The 22,307-nt window shown below is 35.6% G+C and overlaps 1 protein-coding gene across 2 annotated transcripts in view; it reads left to right on the top strand.

The window, feature by feature from the left end:
- The window catches only part of LOC126776785 (stromal interaction molecule homolog), a 52,978-nt gene that overhangs the window by 24,660 nt on the left and 6,011 nt on the right, over positions 1–22,307 (top strand). The window contains exons 4-11 of one of the 2 annotated variants that reach the window (XM_050499545.1): positions 1,237–1,349; positions 2,281–2,396; positions 16,006–16,202; positions 16,514–16,633; positions 17,192–17,359; positions 18,348–18,482; positions 20,348–20,468; positions 21,525–21,587. In XM_050499545.1, the coding sequence (XP_050355502.1) occupies positions 1,237–1,349; positions 2,281–2,396; positions 16,006–16,202; positions 16,514–16,633; positions 17,192–17,359; positions 18,348–18,482; positions 20,348–20,468; positions 21,525–21,587 (1,033 nt within the window). The remainder of the gene's footprint in view (positions 1–1,236; positions 1,350–2,280; positions 2,397–16,005; positions 16,203–16,513; positions 16,634–17,191; positions 17,360–18,347; positions 18,483–20,347; positions 20,469–21,524; positions 21,588–22,307) is intronic. The other variant, XM_050499546.1, reaches the window with a different exon arrangement.

Genomic DNA, 22,307 nt, shown 5'->3' with positions numbered 1-22,307 from the left:
ATAGAAACAATAATTATTAACTTTAAATAATTTACAAGTTAATCCGAAAAGTGACAATAATCGTTGTTTATTTCATTAATTTAAAAATGCCCACGCTACAATTGGTCTAATGGATTATCATGTAATAAATACCATAATGTGTTGAATTTGTTAAGAGAGTCATAACGCGTTTCGAACGCTATCTGATTGACAAAGTGCATTCGAATATTATTGTCGATATTGATATTGATATTGTATGTTTGACGAGCCGGTTGGCGTGGTTGGTAGATACTTGCCTTTCACGCCGAAAGTTGTGGTTTCGATTCCCACCCAGGACAGACATTTGTGTGCAGGAACATGTCTGTTTGTCCTGAGTCAAGGTGTAATTATCTATATAAGTATGTATTTACAAAAGAAAAGTGGTATATGTAGTATATGAGTTGTCTGGTTTCCATAGCACAAGCTTTGTACAAGCTTAATTTGGGATCAGATGGCCGTGTGTGAAAAATGTCCCAGGATATTATTATTATTGTCGAAACGATCTCGAACTTCGCTTCGTCTTAATGAATCAAACACATCATTTGTTGATTACATCAGAAATCTAATACATACGGTAACTTCCATTTAATAATGTTCTACAAACTAAATCGACAACCGCTTTGTGACTTTGTGTCCGCTGATGCAAAAACACGACCAACTAATAATAGACGATACTAACTTGACAATGGGCGCGTTGGCATTGTGGATGTTTCTTATAAACAGCCTTAATTATAAACGTTTGGCGTGAAATTAGTTTAACAATGCTGTCTTCTTCTTTCGAATGACAAATCAATAATGAAAGAAAGAGATAAATCAGTGTTTAACTAAACGGGTACTAAGCAACGTTTATCAAGTAAGGCAGAACTTGAAAGATTAAGTTAAGTTAAGAAAGATTAATAATTGTAAGTCTGACGTATTGACTGGGGCACCGGTGGAACAGGGTTAGTGAGAAAGTGTTAGTTACACTTTCAGGCACAAGGGCATCTTAGTCCCCAAGGTTAGTGGCGCATTGGCGATTTAAGGAATGGTAGTAATATTTCTCACAGCGCCATTGTCTATAGGCAGTAGTGACTAACCATCAGGTGGTCCATTCGCCCGTCCTACTTAGGACATAAAAAAATACCTTTGTATGTAGTGCCGATACGTGCCGAAGTAGCTATGTCGGCTAAGTACCTTCTTCTCACTATTGATTTCTTATGTTATAATATTTATTTAAAGGTGCACAATTGGACGGTGGAACAGACAGTGGAATGGCTCTCCGAGTCAGTTGACCTGCCGCAGTACAAGACATTGTTCCATCAACACCGCGTCACGGGAGCCACTCTTCCAAGGTAAAACTGACATTATGCAATGACACAAATAGTAACCGACATTTGAAAGAAAAAAATTCTAAAAATAAACCCGACATAAAATTCTAAAATAATATTTTTTATCTGTCATATTTTATGGCTGTATGTTAGTTATCTCATCACGACTAAAACGCTGAACTGATCATAATGAAACTTGACATTAAGATGACTCGAAATTGGTATAAAGGCATATACATATAAATGATGTATATTATCGGTTGGTGTGCTCAGTGAAACAACGTGAACAATCCATCTCCGTATATATAGGATAAAGGCCTTTTCCCAAATGTGGGAAATTCTCGGTAAAAAAATAATAATAGCATAGTTGGCAGACAAGCATATGAGCTGATTGTAAGTGGTCACCATCGCCCATAGACATTGGCATTATAAAAAATGTTAACCATCGCTTACATCACCAATGGGTCACCAACCGTAGGAACGAAAATGTTATGTCCGTTGTGCCTGTAATTCCACTGGCTCAATCACTTTTCAAAACGGAACACAACAATACCATGTACTGCTGTTTTGCGGTAGAATATCTGATGAGTGGGTGGTCCCTACCTAGACGACCTTGCACAAAGACCTACCAGTAAAGTAGTATGCATTTTAACAAAGATGTAGATACTCAATTGTTAAAATGCTCAAGAAAGGAGTGTTATATTTTCAGAGTTCATGTATGTATATACATACATATAATCAGATAAATATAATGAGAAGAAACTCATATGAAGAAACTCATATGAGTTTCTTCATTCCACCTTCACTTTTATTTGTCTGGACAGATTTAGATATATCGTGAAAATCCTGACATCATCCCGAGTGACATTGTATATAAATTCATTCAGGTCTGGAGTGTTCTTATATTACTGCTTTAAAATCAATCACTTTTTAATTAATAAAACTGTTGTCTTAGATTGGCAGTGAATAACATGCAGTATTTAAGCAACGTGCTAGGAATTAAAGATCCGATTCACAAGCAGAAACTTGCTTTGAAAGCTATGGACGTTGTGCTTTTTGGACCCCCTAAAGGTGAGTTCGTTTTGGACCAATAATAGTATTAGATTAATTTAAATTATTTTGAATTTATAAATCAACCGTAGTCGCCTGTTAATGTCCCACTGCTGGGCTAAGGCCTCTTCTCCCTTTGGAGGAGAAGGTTTGAGCTTATTCCACCACGCTGCTCCAATGCGGGTTGGACAATACACGTGGCATAATTTCAATGAAATTATACACATGCAGGTTTCCTCACGATGTTTTCCTTCACCGTCAAGTATGAGATGAATTATAAACACAAATTAAGCGCATGAAAATTCAGTGATGCTTTCGTTCTAACCACTAGGATAATAATTAATCATAATTTAAAAAGTTAAGAGAAGATATAATGTAGGAGACGCGGGGGTCGTTAGTGTCATATAGCTGATATAACATTTATCTGCTTCGTTGGTCTAGTGGTCTGGACACAATGCCGCAGATTCCGAAGTCCTTTGTTCAAATTCCAGTACGGGCTAATAAAAAAGTTATTAGATTTTTCTGACGAAAATTCTCATTAGCAGCCCGGAATCTGGAAGTTGAAAGTGTGTACAATTCCGTGCTTCGGGAGGCACGTTGAAACGTTAGTCCAACGCCTGAACTCGGAGGACTAACGGTCGTATCGGATTATGAGATAGTCGAGTGGGTTCGGTCCTGTATCAAGTCTGATATGCCGTTTCCTTCCCCTCTTTTCTAATGACAGGATAAATGGGTTATCTCATGGTAATTGGTCACCACTGCCATAAACATTAATACTGTTAGAAATATTAACCAATACTTTCATTGCCAATGCGCCACCAACCTTGGAAACTAAGATGTTATGTCCCTAGTGCCTTATTCACTAGTAATTCCACCCTATAAACTAAAACACAACAATAATAAGTATTGCTGTTTTGCGGTAGAATATCTGATGAGTGGGGGGGTGGTGCCTACCGAGACGGTCTTCCACAAAGCCGAAATACGCAGACGAAGCCGCGGGCGAAAACTAGTTACATATTGATATTTGTCGTCAAACCCCGTTTTGTCATAATTATTTATTAGACAATTTATTTAACTTTTTAACACGTTATAACGAAGTCCGACATCAGTTTTAGAAAAATACTAAAAGAACATAAATATAAATTTTATGTTAAAGTTAATTATTAACATACTTTTTCTAGATCATTTATAATAAAACATAATTCTAATTAAATGATGTATTGGATATTTATTAATTCTTTATTGCACACAATTTCCAAACATATAATAACAAGAAGTACATTTAGTATGCAAAGGCGGCGTTATCACTTACAGTGATCTCTTCAAGGCAACCTCTGTAAAGAGAAATATTTATGTTTTTTTTTTGCCAGGATTATTAATCAGGCATAATGTGCGAACAACAAATACTTAAAATTTATTGAAAGCTTATGAACTTAATACAAATATGTAATATACTAACATACATACATACATATATTTTTTTTTTATATGCCCCGGGATGGCAAATGACTCTTCTCCACCTGATGGTAAGTGGTAGTAGAGTCCAAACGCGACGACGGCCAGTACAGTCGGGAAGAATGTTCTGTACTAGCCGTCCCCGCCTTGCCGGCCCGCAAGATGCCTCTTCAAGCCTCGTTTGAAGGAACCCGGGTTGTAAGAGGAGGGGAACACGTGAGCTGGTAAGGAATTCCATTTTTTGGTAGTGCGACAAAGAAAGGAGTTGCCAAATTTCTTTGTGCGCGATGGAATTGATGTCACAGTTAGGCGGTGACATCGAGAACCAGCTCGCGTGGACTTAAGAAGGAAGGGGGAAGCAGGAATTAGAGAGAATAATTCCTCAGAGCACTCGCCGTGATACAGTCGACAGAAAGCGCTCAGTGCTGCTATCTCGCGACGCAATTGTAAAGGTTCAAGGTCGTTTGTGACCTTTACGTCGCCAATAATGCGCACGGCACGTCGCTGCAACCGGTCCAAGGCCTCCAGTAGGTACTTAGCGGAGCCATCCCAAAGGTGCGAGCAATATTCAACGCAAGACCGTACCTGTGTTTTGTATAACAGGCACAGTTGTTGTGGCGTGAAAAAACGCCGTACCTTGTTCAGAACTCCGAGTTTTCGTGAAGCTGTTTTTATAATAGCCTCGATGTAATCCCTTGGACTAAGGTCGCAGCGAACGTCCATCCCCAGCATGGCGATTTTGCTTTGTATCATCAGCGGTGTGCCACAGAGGGAGGGATGAGGGTAAAATGGTGACTTATTCGCTGTGAGAGCGCACACCTGTGTTTTCTTGACATTAAACTCAACAAGATTATCAGAACCCCATTTGGCGATGAGCTCTGATGTCCTATCGAGTTCAATAACAAGATTCTCCCGCCTCTCCTCAGTTTCCGCCCGCCCAGCCACTGCGCGTCCGTGGTATCCACCATGCACTGTACTATCATCTGCATAGCAATGTATGTTCCCAAGAGAGAGCATATCATTGATATGCAAAAGAAAGCATGTTGTATTATTATTTATTTCTTATATAAGTTTCTCATATAAACTTATATAAGAAATAAATAATAATACAACATGCTATAGTTATATTGATGAATAATAATTATGCAAACGACTCTTAAAGATATGTACGGATTCAGCTTGACGATTTCTCGAGGCAGGAAAATCCATAGTTTGACTGCTTTCACCGTAGAGGAATTGCTGTATATTTTAGTACAACTTATTGTCTTGCTCAGAGCGCAAATTGATTGGTGTATGAGAGCCAAGGAAGGTAAACCGCTCTTTTGGGTAGGTTGGAGTTTGAGGATGGTAGAGTATGGTATAAAGCAAAGAAAGGACATGCATATTTCGACGCGACCGTATTGGCAGCCACTTTAGTTTTTTACGATGCTGGGTAATATGATCATATTTACGTAACCCAAATATGAAGCGAACACACATGTCCTGTAAGCACTCTAGTTTATTTAGCAGTTCCTCAGAAATATCTAAATAGACCGAGTCGGCATAGTCCAATAGGGGTTATAGCAAAGAGTTGGCTAAAGCGAGTTTGGTTTTATACGGCAAAAACTTTATCCAGCGTCTAAGAGAGCCAATGGAGGCGAAAATTTTTCGACTCACCGCTGCTACTTGAGGAACCCAAGAGAGCGACTTATCTATTATTAGCCTCAAATTTTTAATCGTTGGGAGTAGTGAAAGCGCAGTGCCATTAAGAATGATGGGAGGGATTCGGAACTGATTAATTTTGCGCCATTGCTGGGAGCTGCCGATAATAGCCGCCTGCGATTTTCATATGAACGACACCATACTGCAATTTTTTCGACTTCGGAATTTAATGTTTGGATAGCATTAGCGAGATTGTTAATTGGTGTATTTACGTATAACTGTAGATCATCGGCATAAAGATGATAATAACAGGAAAGAAGTGATGAGACAGAATTAATAAAAATAGAAAATAGCAACGGTGACAGAACGCCACCTTGCGGTACCCCAGATTGAAGAAAACAAGAAGAACATAACATATTGTCAAAACTTACGTACTGTTGCCTATCACATAGGTATGAACGAAACCAGTCCACGGTACCAGGTGATAAATTAAGCGCACGCAACATTGCTAAAAGTAAATCATGGTCGACATTATTAAACGCGTTACTTAAGTCAAGAAGAACAATGATTGTAATGAGCTTATTGTCTATAGCAAATCGAATGTCATCGCATATTTTGATAAGCGCAGTAATTGTGCTATGTCCATTACGAAAACCTGACTGAAGTGGGTTAAGGAAATTATTACTGTTTAGATGTATATTAAGTTGAGAATAGACAATACGTTCAAGGACTGTGGATAAGAAAGGCAGGATGGAAATTGGACGAAAATGTAAATTGATAGAAGGATTGGAGGTTTTCGGGATAGGCCTTATAATACTTTTGGAGCTTTAGAGTTTTTGAAGTAGTGGATATATTTATTTTATTGAGAAATAGTAATAATTATGACTGCCTCGTTGGTCTAGTGGATATAACGCCGCAGACCCCGAGGTCCTGGGTTCGTATCCCAGGTCGGGCCAATAAAAAGTAAAAAAGAAAAACTTAGTAACAGTCCGGAGTTTGCAAGTTGGAAGGATGTACATTCCCATGCCTCGGAAAGCACGTAAAGCCGTTGGTCCTGCTCTTGAACTCTTTCCGGTCGTGTCGGATTGCCGTCCTATCGTATTATGCGAATAGAGAGTACACCTGTGTTTGCGTACACACTTGTGCACTACAATATGCCCTGCGCGGTTGACTGAACTCTCTTGAGATTGGTCGCCGTGGCCGAAATCAGTTTGGAGGACATTATTATTTAATTCATACAAAGCATAGTAAACAAAAATTATAATACAAAATCATAATTGCTTATTGATTAATGAGTCGCTCACGCACGTAAGCGCACGCACGTGTGTATGCGATACGCGCACACACGCACTTTATGGATATTAGAATATTATGATGTTATTTAAAGTTAAGTACCTATTTTTATCATTAGTATTAGGAAATTGTTGACATTTTTGTCAAATTTATCACATACATGTTTCATAAATTTTTTCAAGCTCTATTAATTAATATTTATTAGCTACCCGCCCTGACTTCGTACGTGTAGGATAAGGATTTATAGACAATTTATACCTGGTAATACATAGGTGTATGAATGGTTTACGCGCACAGCAGTTAAACTCATGTATAGTAAAAAGCATGTTTTTTCGACCACTTCAACAATATTTATCATCTTTCAGCCAATTTACACAAAACTCTCACACACAAAACGAATACCTTAACCTTGTTTATGAATTACTATGTCCATTGGTGAAAACCGTATGAAAATCCGTCCAGTAGTTCATACAGACGCGGCGGGGAGTCTATGTTTTATATTATGTAGTGATTATATTATAGTTTTAAAGTTATATTCTTCAAAAAACACTGAATTTTAATGAAACACAACGCGATCATAGCTCTAACTCCTAAGTATCCTTATAGAATCCTTGCTAGTCGGAAAATAAAGGAGTTCTCTATTCAAACGTACTCGAAAGTATATATTACGCCGACCTGTCATTACTAATTTTAACAATCATTATTAAAAACAATAGCATAACATCATCGTCTAAAAATAAACGAAAAAAAAAAATGTTCGTGTGCGCTAAAAAAACTGTCAGGTAATGCGAATATCATTCAGTTAATAATTTTGTAGCTTTTGAGTATATGAAGTTGTGGGTGAGTTATGTTCTAAGTACTGGCAATGTTATTAAATCATACTTCATAGGGTCGCCATAATTACGCTTATTAGTGGATATTATTTCTATTAAAAATAACGGGTTTATTTTGATACGATTTTCTCATTTTATACGTGCCAGATTGGTGTTAAGGCTTTGTTTGGTGGTAGGGCTTTGTGCAAGCTCATCTGGGTAGGTACCACCCACTCATCAGATATTCTACCGCAAAACAGCAGTACTCGGTATTATTGTGTTCCGGTTCAAAGGGTGAGTGAGCCAGTGTAATTACAGGCACAAGGGACATAACATCTTAGTTTCCAATGTTGGTGGCGCATTGGTGATGTAAGCGATGGTTAACATTTCTTACATTGCCAATGTCTATAGGCGTCGGTGACCACTTACCATCAGGTGGCCCATATGCTCGTCCGCCTTCCTATTCTATATAAAAAAAGATAGTATCACAAAAAACGTGGGCAAAATATATTTCTTACAGTATCTACACTTATCGCTATGGTTCATTGGCTATGTATCGTGAGTTAGATAACATATGCTTTTAACATAAAAAATACTCTCAAGTCATATATCACGGTTGTGTTTGTGCTTTTCTAAACAGTGATATTCAACGCCAGAAACTTGTATCTAAAAAAAATACTGTCGTTAAAAAGGATTTGTAATTAAATATACTTAAAACTTTTGATTATATTTAGAATGCTCTTTTACGTAAGATCAAATAAAAATTAAAATATAGGCTTTTAAAATATTTTTTTGCTATCCAAAACATTGTGTTTTTTAATGGAACCCTATTCCATATTTATTCATTAATCAGTCAATGCAGTGGAGTAACACTCAAACCCAGAACTAATTGTATTCGATGATGCATCGTATATTTCTATAACTACTTACTGGTTTTTAATCAAGTTTTTAAAATATTAACAATTCGTTGAACTTACGGCTATCACCTATCAACATAATAATTAATTTTACTAAAATACTCGGTTACGGATTGACTTAAAACATATAATTATGCGATGTTATTACGAAACCCTTAATCCCAGGTCAACTATAAGTTTATAAGTTTCAATATAATGAAGTAGACGTGAACGCATAATTTCACACAAAAACTAGCATTATATATATTAACTCCCAAAATTTAAATTTTAATCTTTATTATTAAACCATATCAAAGCCTTTTTCCTTTGATAATAATCATATATTTCGATTATTTTTATTTTCTATGTATAATTGTATAGAACTGTAGAGAATCAAATCTAGAATACAGTTCAATTTCATCGTCACATGCCGTAATCGCAGTGTGGAGCTAAACTATCTAATTAAAACCAATTAAACGCTGAGTTCCGCCATACGTGACTCATTGCTACACAAAAGTTATGTTATTGTATTAAGTTTTAATTTCTGAAACATTTATATCATAAATCTAGTAAAAAATAACTGAAAGTGGGTGTGACTGTTTCGGGAAAAGCGAATATTGAATCGTTGTGATATTGGAATAATTTTATACCACTGAAATTTGATGAGTTACTCGAGGGTTTTTTAAAAGAAAGCTTTTCTAGTATCGTGACTTGACACGTACTGTTTATCGTGTATAATGTTTAAATTCTAACTATTCTAAAATTTTAAGAGTTAAAACATATGTATATTAACAAAATCAGTTGAGGTGTCCGGGTCCTAAATTGCAACGTGCATAGTACATGCATATATATACATATATACAAACAATATATGCGTTTTGTAGAAAAAAATACTTTTGATTTTAATAAACAAATCGTACAATACATTATTTAATACGTTGTGTTATAAATTGATCTACATTATCATGTTGAAAGATTTTAAATTCTTTGATAAAACGCTCCAGTTCTTTATTTGAAATTTATTTCTTTTTAGCATTATGCTAAATACTTATGCTACTATTAAACTATGATGGCGACCCCGTAACCTCTTTCCTGGCAAATTATTAATGATAGTTAACAGTATCACCACTCAATGCATCGATTCGATGTCATTCGTGTGATGTTATTCGAGTCCTACAAATGGCACAAATCGTAGCGTCTCTAGTCTTACATCACGGCATTCAAGTATCATTTGTCTCATTCAATACCAAGTTTTGTCGGATGTCGATTGTGGTTATAATTTTGTTTTGATTTTATTTGACATTATTTTTTTTTTACTTCAATTTTCGTGATCGCAGTGAGAATAACCTTGTGACTAATAGTGATGAGATAAATGGTGCTTGGTGCAACAATAGCTTTGCGTGCTGCTTCTTTCATTGACTTTTTGATCAGCGGACGATATGGTGACTTGACGGATGAAGGTTTAATTGGACTGGATTATTTATTAACGCCACACGCTAACTAAGATAATTTATTATTAATTAAAACACTATTATTTATTGAAATATTTATACATTTAACAACTGTTTGTATTATAGATGTAGCTAACGAGATCAGATCGCGAGTTTAAGTTGTATATTTATTGTACATGTATCATGATCTTGTGGTTCTAGGTTCGAATCCCTCGTCCCGATGGATCCCGTTTTAAAGTAACGCATTATTAACGGTGAAAAATTTTTATATTTCTTACAGTGCAAAATTTACACTCCCATATTCTACCGTCAAATAACAATACTTTGTATTGTTGTGTACCGATTTGAAGGGTGAATGAGCTCGTGTAACTACATGCACAAGGGACATAACATCTTAGTTCCCAAGGTTGGTGGCGCATTGGTGATGTAAGGAATGCTTAATATTTCTTACGGCGCTATGGGAGGTGGTGACCACTTACCATTAGAGAAAGTCTGCCCATCTGTCTACCTATATTATAAAGAAAGAAAGAAAAAAAAAGGTTTATGAGTGAAGGTAATCACTTAAGGCCAAATGGCATATTTATTCGTTTGCCTAAAATTATTTAACACTAAATTTACATAATGTAATACCTGATTTTATAAATGATTAGTTTTGATATCATAAATAACTGATTTATTTATTTTATTGAATAGGTCGGCGGACGAGTATATATGCCACCTGATGGTAAGTGGTCACCAACGCCCAATAGATATTGGCACTGTATTTGTAGATGTAATAAATATATTATATGCACATATAAGTATATATATTATTCACTGACTGCCTCGTTGGTCTAGTGGCTTGATATAAGGCCGTAAACCCAGAGGTCCTGGATTCAATTCCCAGGTCGGGCCAGTAAAAAGTTATTGGGTTTTTCTGTCAGAAAATTCTCAGTAGCAGCCCGGAGTCTGGAAGTTGGAAGTGTGTACACTCCCGTGCCTCGGAAAGCACATAAAGCCTTTTTGGTCTTGCGCCTGAACTCTTTCCGGATTATAAAAGTTAGGGAATAGAGAGTGCACCTGTGTTTGCGCACACACTTGTGCACTATAATATATACTGCGCAGTTGGCTAATCTCTCTTGAGATTGGCCGCCGTGGACAAAATCGGTCTGGAGGACATTATATTATTCAGTTGTTTAAATGAGTTGAGAAATATTTATTTCTATTTTGCTTAGCGTTAAAACTGTCGGACTAATAGAATCGAAACGCCATTTATTTATTTTAAAAAGCGATACACATTGTATTTTTATGCGAATCAAATTAAAATTGTCTTTTACAAGAACACTAAAAAAATTAGTTATAATATAATAGCGAATTGAATTAATTGAACATGTGCGAATTTTGGCAAGTAAATATGAAAAGAACTGATTGTCTCAGTCTCACACCTTAAGCCTCCTTAAGGTTGTAGGCGTAACTTAATCAATATCATGCATTGAAAGCTGAAGTCAAGATGGACCAATGGCTATGACACATTTATCTCTTTATTTGTATTTTGGCGTGTACGGTTGGCGTAAAAGCCGAGATGCCCTAGTGGTTAGAACGCGTGAATCTTAACTGATGATCGTGGGTTCAAACCCGGGCAAGCACCACTGAATTTTCATGTGCTTAATTTGTGTTTATAATTCATCTCGTGCTTGACGGTGAAGGAAAACATCGTGAGGAAACCTGCATGTGTCTAATTTCATTGAAATTCTGCCACATGTGTATTCTACCAACCCGCATTGGAGCAGCGTGGTGGAATAAGCTCCAAACCTTCTCCTTAAAAGGAAGAGGAGGCCTTAGCCCAGCAGTGGGACATTAACAGGCTGTTACTCTTACTCTTACGGTTGGCGTGGTTGGTAGACACTTGCCTTTCATGCCGAAGGTTGTGGGTTCGATTCCTACCCGGGACAGACATTTGTGTGCATGAACATGTCTGTTTATCCTGAGTCTGGGTGTAATTATTTATATAAAAATGTATTTACGAAAGAAAAGTTGTATATGTAGTATATCAGTTGTCAGGTTTCCATAGTACAAGCTCTGCTTAGTTTGGTATCTGATCTGTGAATAATGTCCCAGGATATTATTTATTTATTATCTCGTGCTCTTCATTGAAGGAAAACATCGCGTAGAAATTTGTATGTTTCGAATATAGTTCTGGCACATGTGCCAGGGTTGTGAAATAAGCTCCTTAAAGAGTAGGGAAGGCCTTTAGGCTCTGGCAGATTTACAGGCTGTTTATTTACTTCTGTTAATAGATCAAAAATTTTAGTTGCGCGGACCTCTAAATAACATGAAAATTTCGCGACCTTGTATTATTCATTATCGTATCCACTTCTAGCACAGCTCAATAACACATCAAAAATGAGATCATCACACATCATCACATTTAAGAAATAATTATATATGCATTAGTAAGAGAAGATGTACGAAGGATTATAGTTAAAATATCCATCTTTATCAGACAACACAGTACACAGGACATAGCACTAGCGGTTATATAATATTAATAATAATAATAATAATAATGTCCTCCAGACCGATTTCGGCCACGGCGGCCAATCTCAAGAGAGATTAGCCAACTACGCAGGAGATATTATAGTGCACAAGTGTGTGCGCAAACACAGGTGCACTCTCTATTCCCTAACTCTCATAATCCGATGGGACGGCAATCCGACACGACCGGAAAGAGTTCAGGCGCAGGACCAACGGCTTTACGTGCTTTCCGAGGCACGGGAGTGTACACACTTCCAACTTCCCCACTCCGGGCTGCTACTGAGAATTTTCTGACAGAAAAACCTAATAACTTTTTATTGGCCCGACCTGGGAATTGAACCCAGGACCTCCGGGTCTGCGGCCTTATATCAAGCCACTAGACCAATGAGGCAGTCATTAGTACAATATTAGTATGTACATAATAATAAAAAAATTCTAGTATGTAGGTACATGTGTACTGATGTATGTAGCAACAATTTTGTTTTAATAGGCTACTGAATGGTCATACAAATGTTATAATAATAATAAAAAATATTTATACTATTTTATAGAATTTCAACTTTAATGCAAACGTACGAAGTTCCATTATTATCTTTAATATATACATTAAAACAAAAGTAAATAATGAAATCGTGCGAACTTGTTACATCTTATTTAAAGATGGCGTTTTTCTAAAAGCGTTTATGAAGTCTTAATATTTGAGACTATATTGTATTTTCCTGCTTCTATTATAGTGTTTTCCTTGAGATTATGGATTTTATTCGCTATAAATTGTCATTCAAATTATTATTGAAGTAATTAAACGTCGACTTTATATTATTTATTATGATTAACTGAACATTTCGCTGTTATGATGAATTGTAGAGTCTTTGTTGCTTTCTAACCGACATACATTTCTGATTAGTTTTAAATCCTATGCGATGCTATTTGTGTTTTAAGTTTATTGGTTTAAGGGCTTAGTGCGGCTATTCTATAAGAACGAACTCGTAACTCACCGCGGAAAAAGGTCGTGAAATGCCAGAAAGTGATATGCGAATGTTAAGTAATACGGCTAGAGATTCTTAGATTTCGGATTTAAATCGAGTTTAATCTGTCGAAAAAAACAACCCTCTCGATTAGCAGTATTACTCTCCTGTATTGTAAATCATATAGCTCCCTTACACTACATCTATCCCAGATCATTATGGATTCTTGTCCTGACTTTTCGCTCACACTTTTAACTGCACTTCAATATTTTGGATAAAATTCGTTCCGAACATTATTATTACAAATGTCTCTTAGCTATACTTGATGAAATGTTCAAGTTTGAATATCGTTAGCCTTATCATATGGTTACATATTTTAATTTTTAAGTTTCGAATTTATTTTTATTAGACAATGCATAAAGAAAATAATTTAATGTTAAGTGAATTAATATCGAGACATTATTTACGCCAACAGATGTACATAATATAATTTTTTTAGTACTTTCAGTTTCAACACTTATTCATTTTACTGCCCATAAACTAGATCATTACGTACGTGATCTGTGGAAAACCCACCTTTAAAATTTAAATACATTTGTAAAAACTGCAACATCATATCGGTTAAAAAAATTGATATTTTTTTTTCAATCATTTTCGTTCGGCTTATAATAATTGCGAGGCTCGGAAAGCGAAAAGTAATTCATTGATGGTTTTATTCTAAGATAACATTTTCCTCAAAAGGAGAGGAGGTTTTAGCTCATCAATGGGACATTTATAAGCTGTTAATTTTAATACGTTATTTTTTTTTATAGAATAGGAAGGTGGACGAGCATATAGGCCACCTGATGGTCAGTGGTCACCAAACGCCCTTAGACATTGGCATTGTAAGAAATGTCAACCATAGCTTACATAGCCAATGCGCCACCAACCTTGGGAACTAAGATTTTATGTCCCTTGTGCCTGTAATTACACTGGCTCACTCACCCTTCAAAACGGAACACAACAATATCAAGTATAGCTGTTTTGCGGTAGAATATCTGATGACTGGGTGGTACCTACCCAGACGAGCTTGCACAAAGCCCTACCACTAGTTAAAAGACGCTGCATTGGTTACGGTTAGAACTTCAGCCATACTAAACTTCATCTCGATCAATTAAGATTATTATTGGAAACGTTTTATTTATTTGTTAACATAAATTTAATTGCATGTTACAAATAACTTAACGGCATCTACGCCTTATCTGCCTTTTGTCAATCTTTATGCTCAGCAGATATTCAAGACGGCTGCTAATACTTAAAGATAAATTTACAAAAATTACACTCATAATTGTATACAAGCAAGAAAAATAGTCTATGACAAAATAAAATACATTGTATTCATTACAAATCACGTAGAAAAATCTAACCTACAATTGTCTTGTTTTTTTAATATGTAAGATGAATCGGAAAGGTAAATATTTAATTTGTAAATTGCTTGAAGTTTTATGTTATATGTACGTATAATATAAAATACATTGTAATGTACATTGCATTCTATATTATGTGAACATCGGTTTAATTAATTTATGGTTAATATGTGTGTTGTATTCCTTTCATGTGTGAGTGTACAATGAAAGAGTATTTGTAAGTCAAGGTTTGGCTTATAAAGTTTTATGTTTGATTGTATAACAAAAACTGACTAGGAAAATAGGGAAAATGATTATTTAACGCGAGTCGTGCCACGTGATTTCAGCGGCGAATTATAATTAATAGTGTTCGTCCGGTGATCGAAATATGATTATAATCATTATTGAAAATATAATTAATGATCAAATCGTTGAAATTTTGAGGTGAGGTGAAAAAATATAATAATTATTTGCATGTTGCGACCACTCATCGTGTATGTTTTTGTATATTGATTGGTTTTGTAGTGTTTTTGAGTTAGGCTTTACGTAAAAACGTCTTCTCGTTTATTGTAGAAAATAATCATATTGAATTTAAAGTGTAACCATACTTTTTCCTTAGAGATGGAGGTGAAAAAAAAATATTGGATACTAATGGAGTTTTTATATCTATAACAGATTATATATATATATATATATATATATATATAATGTTAATGATATTCAGTTATGAATTAACTTGGGATCATGATATTATCAATTAACATTATCCTTAGTTGTCTAAGTATGATTTATACACGTATACTACTAACCACTCTAGCCTAGTGGTTAGCTTATAAACGTACAGATCTTGAGGTTCAGGATTAAAATTCCGGTGCGGGTTTATATGAATTTATTTGTCTGCCAAGAAATTCTCAGAAGCAGCCCTAAGTTAACGTTTGTAGTGCTACAATATCGTGCCTCGAAAAGCACGTAAAACTATATGGCTGATATTTATTCGGTCCTTTTACCCGGAGTAATGTACATACGCTTCTACTTCTATAATGTCTCCTATGCAGATGGCTGGTCTTCAATATAGCAGATTTATAAAAGGCCGAAATTCGGTCAGAAGAACATTATAAGTATACTGAACTAATAAACAATACAATCAAATGAAACATACACGTCACAATCTACATTTTTATTTAAAAAAAAATCCTATAAATTACACCTTGTCGCTAGAAGGCAGTCGATGGAAAGACTGGTTACTCGCATCTCTACTGCTGGGCGCTGTAGTAGGCGGCTGGGCGGCGGTTCGTGCTGGCCGCGCAAGCCGCCATCAAGTACAACGTATGCTGCGTGATATGGAACAGCTGAGGAAAGCGGAGATGGCTCTCGATGATATGCAGAAGGAACTCGAGAAAGCTAGATTGGAACAGGTAAGCGATCGAAGATGAAATTGCAATATGAATAAGAAAACAAGTGAATTAATTTCGATATACCTAAATTAAAAAGACGAGGGTAAATGTAAGTAATCTTGGAGCAACATCAAACCGTGGTACCTAGAAATCAATACATATTATTATAATACCGATTGATTTGCATCGGAAATTTTATTTAAATAACGATAAACGTTTGGAAGTTTAGCACGCACTAAATTATAATTTCATAAAATCAACAGGATCGAGATTACTTTTATAAAAAATAAATTGTAATTAAACATTGTTACCAATTTGTAATTTAATTTCAGGAAAACGTGACAACTGAGAAGAAAAATCTAGAGAAGAAATTACGAGAAGCTGGTGACACGCCGCTTTTGAATTCTGCCTCGTCGGACCTCGAAGTGACACAACTGAAAGCTGAAATAGAAGTAAGCTAGTTTATTGCTTCATTTGGTAAGAGCTTTGTTCAAGCTCGTCTGGGTAGGTACCAACCACTCATCAGATATTCTACCGCAAAACAGCAGTACTTAGTATTGTTGTGTTCCGGTTTGAAGGGTGAGTGAGCCAGTGTTATTACAGGCACAAGGGACATAACACCTTAGTTCCCAAGGTTGGTGGCGCATTGGCGATGTAAGCGATAGTTAACATTTCCTACAGTGCCAATGTCTATGAGCGTTGGTGACCACTTACCATCAGGTGGCCCATATGCTCGTCCGCCTTCCTATTCTATAAATAAATAAATAATACTTTTTAATTAAAAAGCCCGTCTGTGTAGGTACCGTCAAACAGTTATATTTAGTATTATTGTTTTCCGGTTTGAATGTAAGTGAGGATGGGTAATAATTTTTACAGTGTCAATTACTTTAGACTGTGGTGACCACTTACTATCAGGTGGCCCGTTTGCCAGCCTGTCTATTTTAAAAATATATATATGCAAAAGTCTATTTTTTAAATAATCAACTCGATTTTTTCCTACGAATTCGTAGATGCTTAGAGGTGAACTGCGTCGAGCCGAAGGAGAACTTGAAGACAGATGCTGGGCTCCTCCTCCAGGACTCCAGCAATGGCTGCAACTGACTCACGAGGTGGAAAACAGGTCATACTTAAGAAAGAAACAACAGGCGGATCTTCAATTACAACAAGCAAGGGAAGCGGTATGTCCATGAAGACTTAAGTTTTTAATAGAAAATCAAAATAATATGCAAAGTAAACAGCTTGTGAATGTCCTATTGTTGGGTTAAGGCCTCTCCTTTTAAGGAGGTGTGGAACTTATTGCTGCGCTGCTCCTATAGGGGGTGATACATTTGTGGCAGATTTTCTTTGGACACACTTCCTTACGACGTTATCCTTCACCGCCGAGCATTAAGTGAATTATAAACACAAATTAAGCCCATGACACTTTAGTGGTGGCCTGGGTTTGTCCCGCAATCTTCGTTTGATTTGACGAGCCGGTTGGCGTGGTTGGTAGATACTTGCCTTTTCACGCCGAAGGTTGTGGGTTCGATTCTCACCCAGGACAGACATTTGTGTGAATGAACATGTCTGTTTGTCCTGAGTCTGGGTGTAATTATCTATATAATCATGTATTTACAATAGAAAAGTAGTATATGTAGTATATCAGTTATCTGGTTTCCACAGTACAAGCTCTGCTTAGTTTGGGATCAGATGGCCGTGTGTGAAAAATGTCCCAGGATATTATTATTATTACTCGTTTACACGTGTTCTAACCCATTCATTGGAGCAGAGTGGGCATATCGGTTTCTAAGATTAGAAAAGCTAAGGATTAAAGCCTCCGTAACAGCCTGTGAATGTCCCACTGCTGGGCTAAAGGCCTTCTCTCCTCTTTTTGAGGAGAAGGTTTGGAGCTTATTCCACCACGCTGCTCCAATGCGGGTTGGTAGAATTCACATGTGGCAGAATTTCAGTGAAATTAGACACTTGCAGGTTTCCTCACGATGTTTTCCTTCACCGTAAAGCACGAGATGAATTATAATCACAAATTAAGCACATGAAAATTCAGTGGTGCTTGCCCGGGTTTGAACCCACGATCATCGGTTAAGATTCACGCGTTCTTACCACAGGGCCATCTCGGCTATTAAAGCCTCATTAGTCTCTTATTCTTACTATTTTGTCGTGTTTCAGTGTGAGAAATTACGTAAAAAGCGGTCGAGTTTGGTTGGCGCGTTCGTTTCCACACACGGCAAGTCGATAGACGACGTGGACCGGTCCATCGTGGAGGCGCGCACCGCACTCAACGAGGTCACCCAGGAGCTGCAGGTACTACTAGCCGATACTATATATCAGTACAAAAATATTGGTATTTAAAACCGATTGTGTACATGATGCACACAATCTTATTTCATGGACATGTTCTCGAGATCTACTGATCCGATTTCTTGGTCATCCAAGCGGCTACGCGAAGTTTTTTAACTTTAACATTAAATGTAAATAAACATTTGATGACGAAAATAAAGTAATTTAGTAAAAAAATTAATTTTTAAATTCTACGATCGTTTTGGAGTTCACTTTGCGTATTAATATACTATAAATTTTGATATTGCATCTGTGATTAAGAATTTTTCAATCGCAAAGGTTCTACTTGATTAAATCTAATATTTCTAAATTGTTTCTCTGTGCAACTTCAACTAGAGCGTTACGGAATTGACGTGGGTAAGAGTGTTGAAAACCATGAAGTTAGTATACTTTGTTTAATTGATTTGTGTGTATCGCATCGTGTGTACTGTTGAAGGTAAAACGGCACTTTCAAAATGACTACGTGATTGTTTGAAAGGCAAGCACGAAACATCTAGAACATGATGATTGTTTTATATTTCTTTTATGACGCTGAATTACTGCTACCACTTAAATTTGGATAGAATTCGGTACTATAAAAGAAACAATGAAACAAGGCGACGACAGACAAGGAAGCAAGATGACATTGATCAAGATATTATTATGTATTCTTATAGTTATGGACTATTTATTATTTTGCACAATATATAATTAACTTAGGCGATAAATATCTAAACAATGAATTGTCAATCATCAACCACATCAAGTTAGCTGTCGATTTAAATACTCAATTCAACAGTAATAAATACAATACTAGATATTAAAATGAAACAACGAAAATCCAGATGTTTAATAAGAAATGCCCCTCTCAAGGTTTCGTTTGGGCCCAATATACTTTCCTGTTTATGCAATAGACAGTATTATTGAAAAAAGTGATGATGTTTGTATTAATTTAATAAATACAGTGCAACCTTAATATAAAGAGCCTCAATATAACGATTAAACTCGATTTAACAAATTCTTCGGAATCCCCTAGAACTGCCCGTAATAGCCAATACACAATATACCTGTCCATTACGAATACATTTGTCAGAAACCTCTTTATAACGAATTTTCATCCATTTCATAATATAAATAGTAAGAGTAGTTACATCTATTTAATTAATTTTGTCAACTTATAACCTTTATATAAAGTATCAAAATTCCTAAATAATTCATATTTTGATTTGTTTGTTGTCAACTGACACTGACACTTATCAGATATTCTACCGTAAAACAGCAATACTTGATATTGTTGTGTTCCGGTTTAAAGGGTGAGTGAGCCAGTGTAATTACAGGCACAAGGGACATAAAATCTTAGTTCCCAAGGTTGGTGGCGCATTGGCTATAAGCGATGGTTGACATTTCTTACAATGCCAATGTCTAAGGGCGTTTGGTGACCACTTAGCATCAGGTGGCCCATATGCTCGTCCACCTTCCTATTCTTTAAAAAAATAAATAAATAAAATAAAAAAAAAGTAATGTAAACACTTTTGTTTATTCCTATTGTTAGTTTGACAGTTAAAATGGCGGGAGAAATAATAAATAATTTTTTTCCATCAAGTTTTTTTACCTTGTTATTACGAATCGTTGAATAGCCTAACCTCTATATAACAAACCTCATTGTAACGATTGGATTTACTTGGTATAACGAAGATTTACTAATTCCCTTCAATTTTGTTATACCGAGGTTGCACTGTATGATTATATTTCACTCTCAAACGTTATTAGTGCATGATAGTTTAAATTTTTTATACTCGATTCGATTCGTTATTAAGTATACTAAACAATGATTTATGAATTAATTTTAGGAACGAATGCATCGGTGGAAACAAATCGAGCGACTGTGTGGCTTCAACATAATCAACAATAACGGCTTACAGTTCCTAGAGAGCACTTTGTACAGGACAGCTAATGGACGACAGGGAAGAGGTTCGTTGACAATATTTCATTCCTCAGACTCTTTTTCAATGCTAGTATCAAACGATATCGTTTGAGGTCGAGCTCCTTAATAATAATGGAGAAAATAGTTGCCTTCTCTATCATGATTACACTTTACTTTTAATTTTTTTAATTTATAGAGTTTTTCAGTAATTGTCTGCGGTATTCATAATTACTAGGTCGCTGATTGGTTAAAATTCGACCGTCACAATTCATCGTTTATTACAATTAAACTTGATATTGCTTATATAATTTTTATTTTCGAGACATTTAAAAATACGGACGATATTAAGTATAGGCAATTATAAAATCCAAAAAATGTCAAAAAATATATTCGAAATTGACAGCATGAACGTATACATTTAATTATTTTTATATTATGTATTTGTACCATAAATAATATACACATTTTAGCTTTCTGCACTCCTTCTCTATAATTATAAACATTAACTTTGCCAGACCCCCACACTCCTCCGTGCGCGAAATATGCTTGAAAAGAGTTACAAAGTTTTCACTTGTCATATTAATATATGCCCCCATGACGTCAATAAACTCATATTGTCTATGGCCATATCCGAGCCCTTCACCATAAAGACTGTAAAATAATGCCTAACCAACGAATCTCAGTCAATATCTATATTTAAAAATAAACTTAAATATTATTATATATAAATTTGATTATATGTATTTATATATGTATCTTATTTAATTATGTATTTGTAATTTATTATTATTTTATATTATTATTATAATATGTTATAATTATTATATTGTGTTATTATTTTACACCCATTCTGTGTTACGTTGCTTTATTTTTTTTTTGTTGCCTAAATTTGCACTTCCCTTTTCCTTTAATCGTAATCGTTTTTGTCACAAAGGTTGCTTGGAATAGATTTTTGTTCCGATTAGGCCATTTTTGCACGCTTTTGACCTGCTTTAGATCCTGTGCTATGGTGATATATTGTGTTTGTGTGCAGTACAGTCAATATATAAATAAATATTCTTTTAACGATTGTCTAATACAATAAACTTTCTAAAAATTTTCAGTCCGTATGAGCAGTTCCCAGGACGACTTGAGTGTAGGCGACGACACGTCTCTTTGCGGCTCAGGTAAGCTCGAAGACGGTTCTGTGTGCCACGACCACATCGACTAAGGCTTTTATGATGATGCTGTATTGTATATGTACGCACGATCATACTGGACAACGGTATACTTCTGGCAAACTCATATATAATATCACGTTTGCTAAAGAAAATATAAAAAAAAAATTTATATAAACTGGTTTTCTTTTGGGTTTTTCTTTGTAGAATAAAGTTCATTTCAAATCAAATGTAAAACGAGTCTTCCAGATATACGTTGGATTTTTTAAATTAAAAAAAAAAATGTCTACATTCTATGTTTGTATAGTGCTTAAACGCTTCTGAAGTGTGTCCGTATTTTTTCTGTAGTAACTATAGTTACGGTCATCAAAGTCAGTGACGGTATTATTATAATTCAAAATAATGACACCTGATACTTCATATGATGGGATACTTCATCGAACTCAAACGCCTTGCTTATGTGCTATTATCGTTTTTTATAATAATTGGTGATATTACAGCCAATTATGCTTTCAGAATATTTTATTTGTTCGTATCGCCTACCGTTTCTAATACTACGCTGCTCAGGTCTCCTGAAATATTATTAGCATCAGGTCCCGAGAAATCTCTATCTTCCACTGTCCAAATAATACAGCACTAAATTGCTTAACAGCATCAGCTGTAAATTAAACATTGGGGTTCATACGCGCAAAACCATAAGAATGTCGGCTCAGCTTAATTGTGCTTGAT

This window comes from Nymphalis io, chromosome 21 (genome assembly GCF_905147045.1).
Source record: "Nymphalis io chromosome 21, ilAglIoxx1.1, whole genome shotgun sequence".
NCBI classification, from domain to species: Eukaryota; Metazoa; Arthropoda; class Insecta; order Lepidoptera; family Nymphalidae; genus Nymphalis; species Nymphalis io.
Note: the sequence above shows the minus strand (reverse complement) of the source record. Positions and strands in the feature narration are given on the sequence as shown.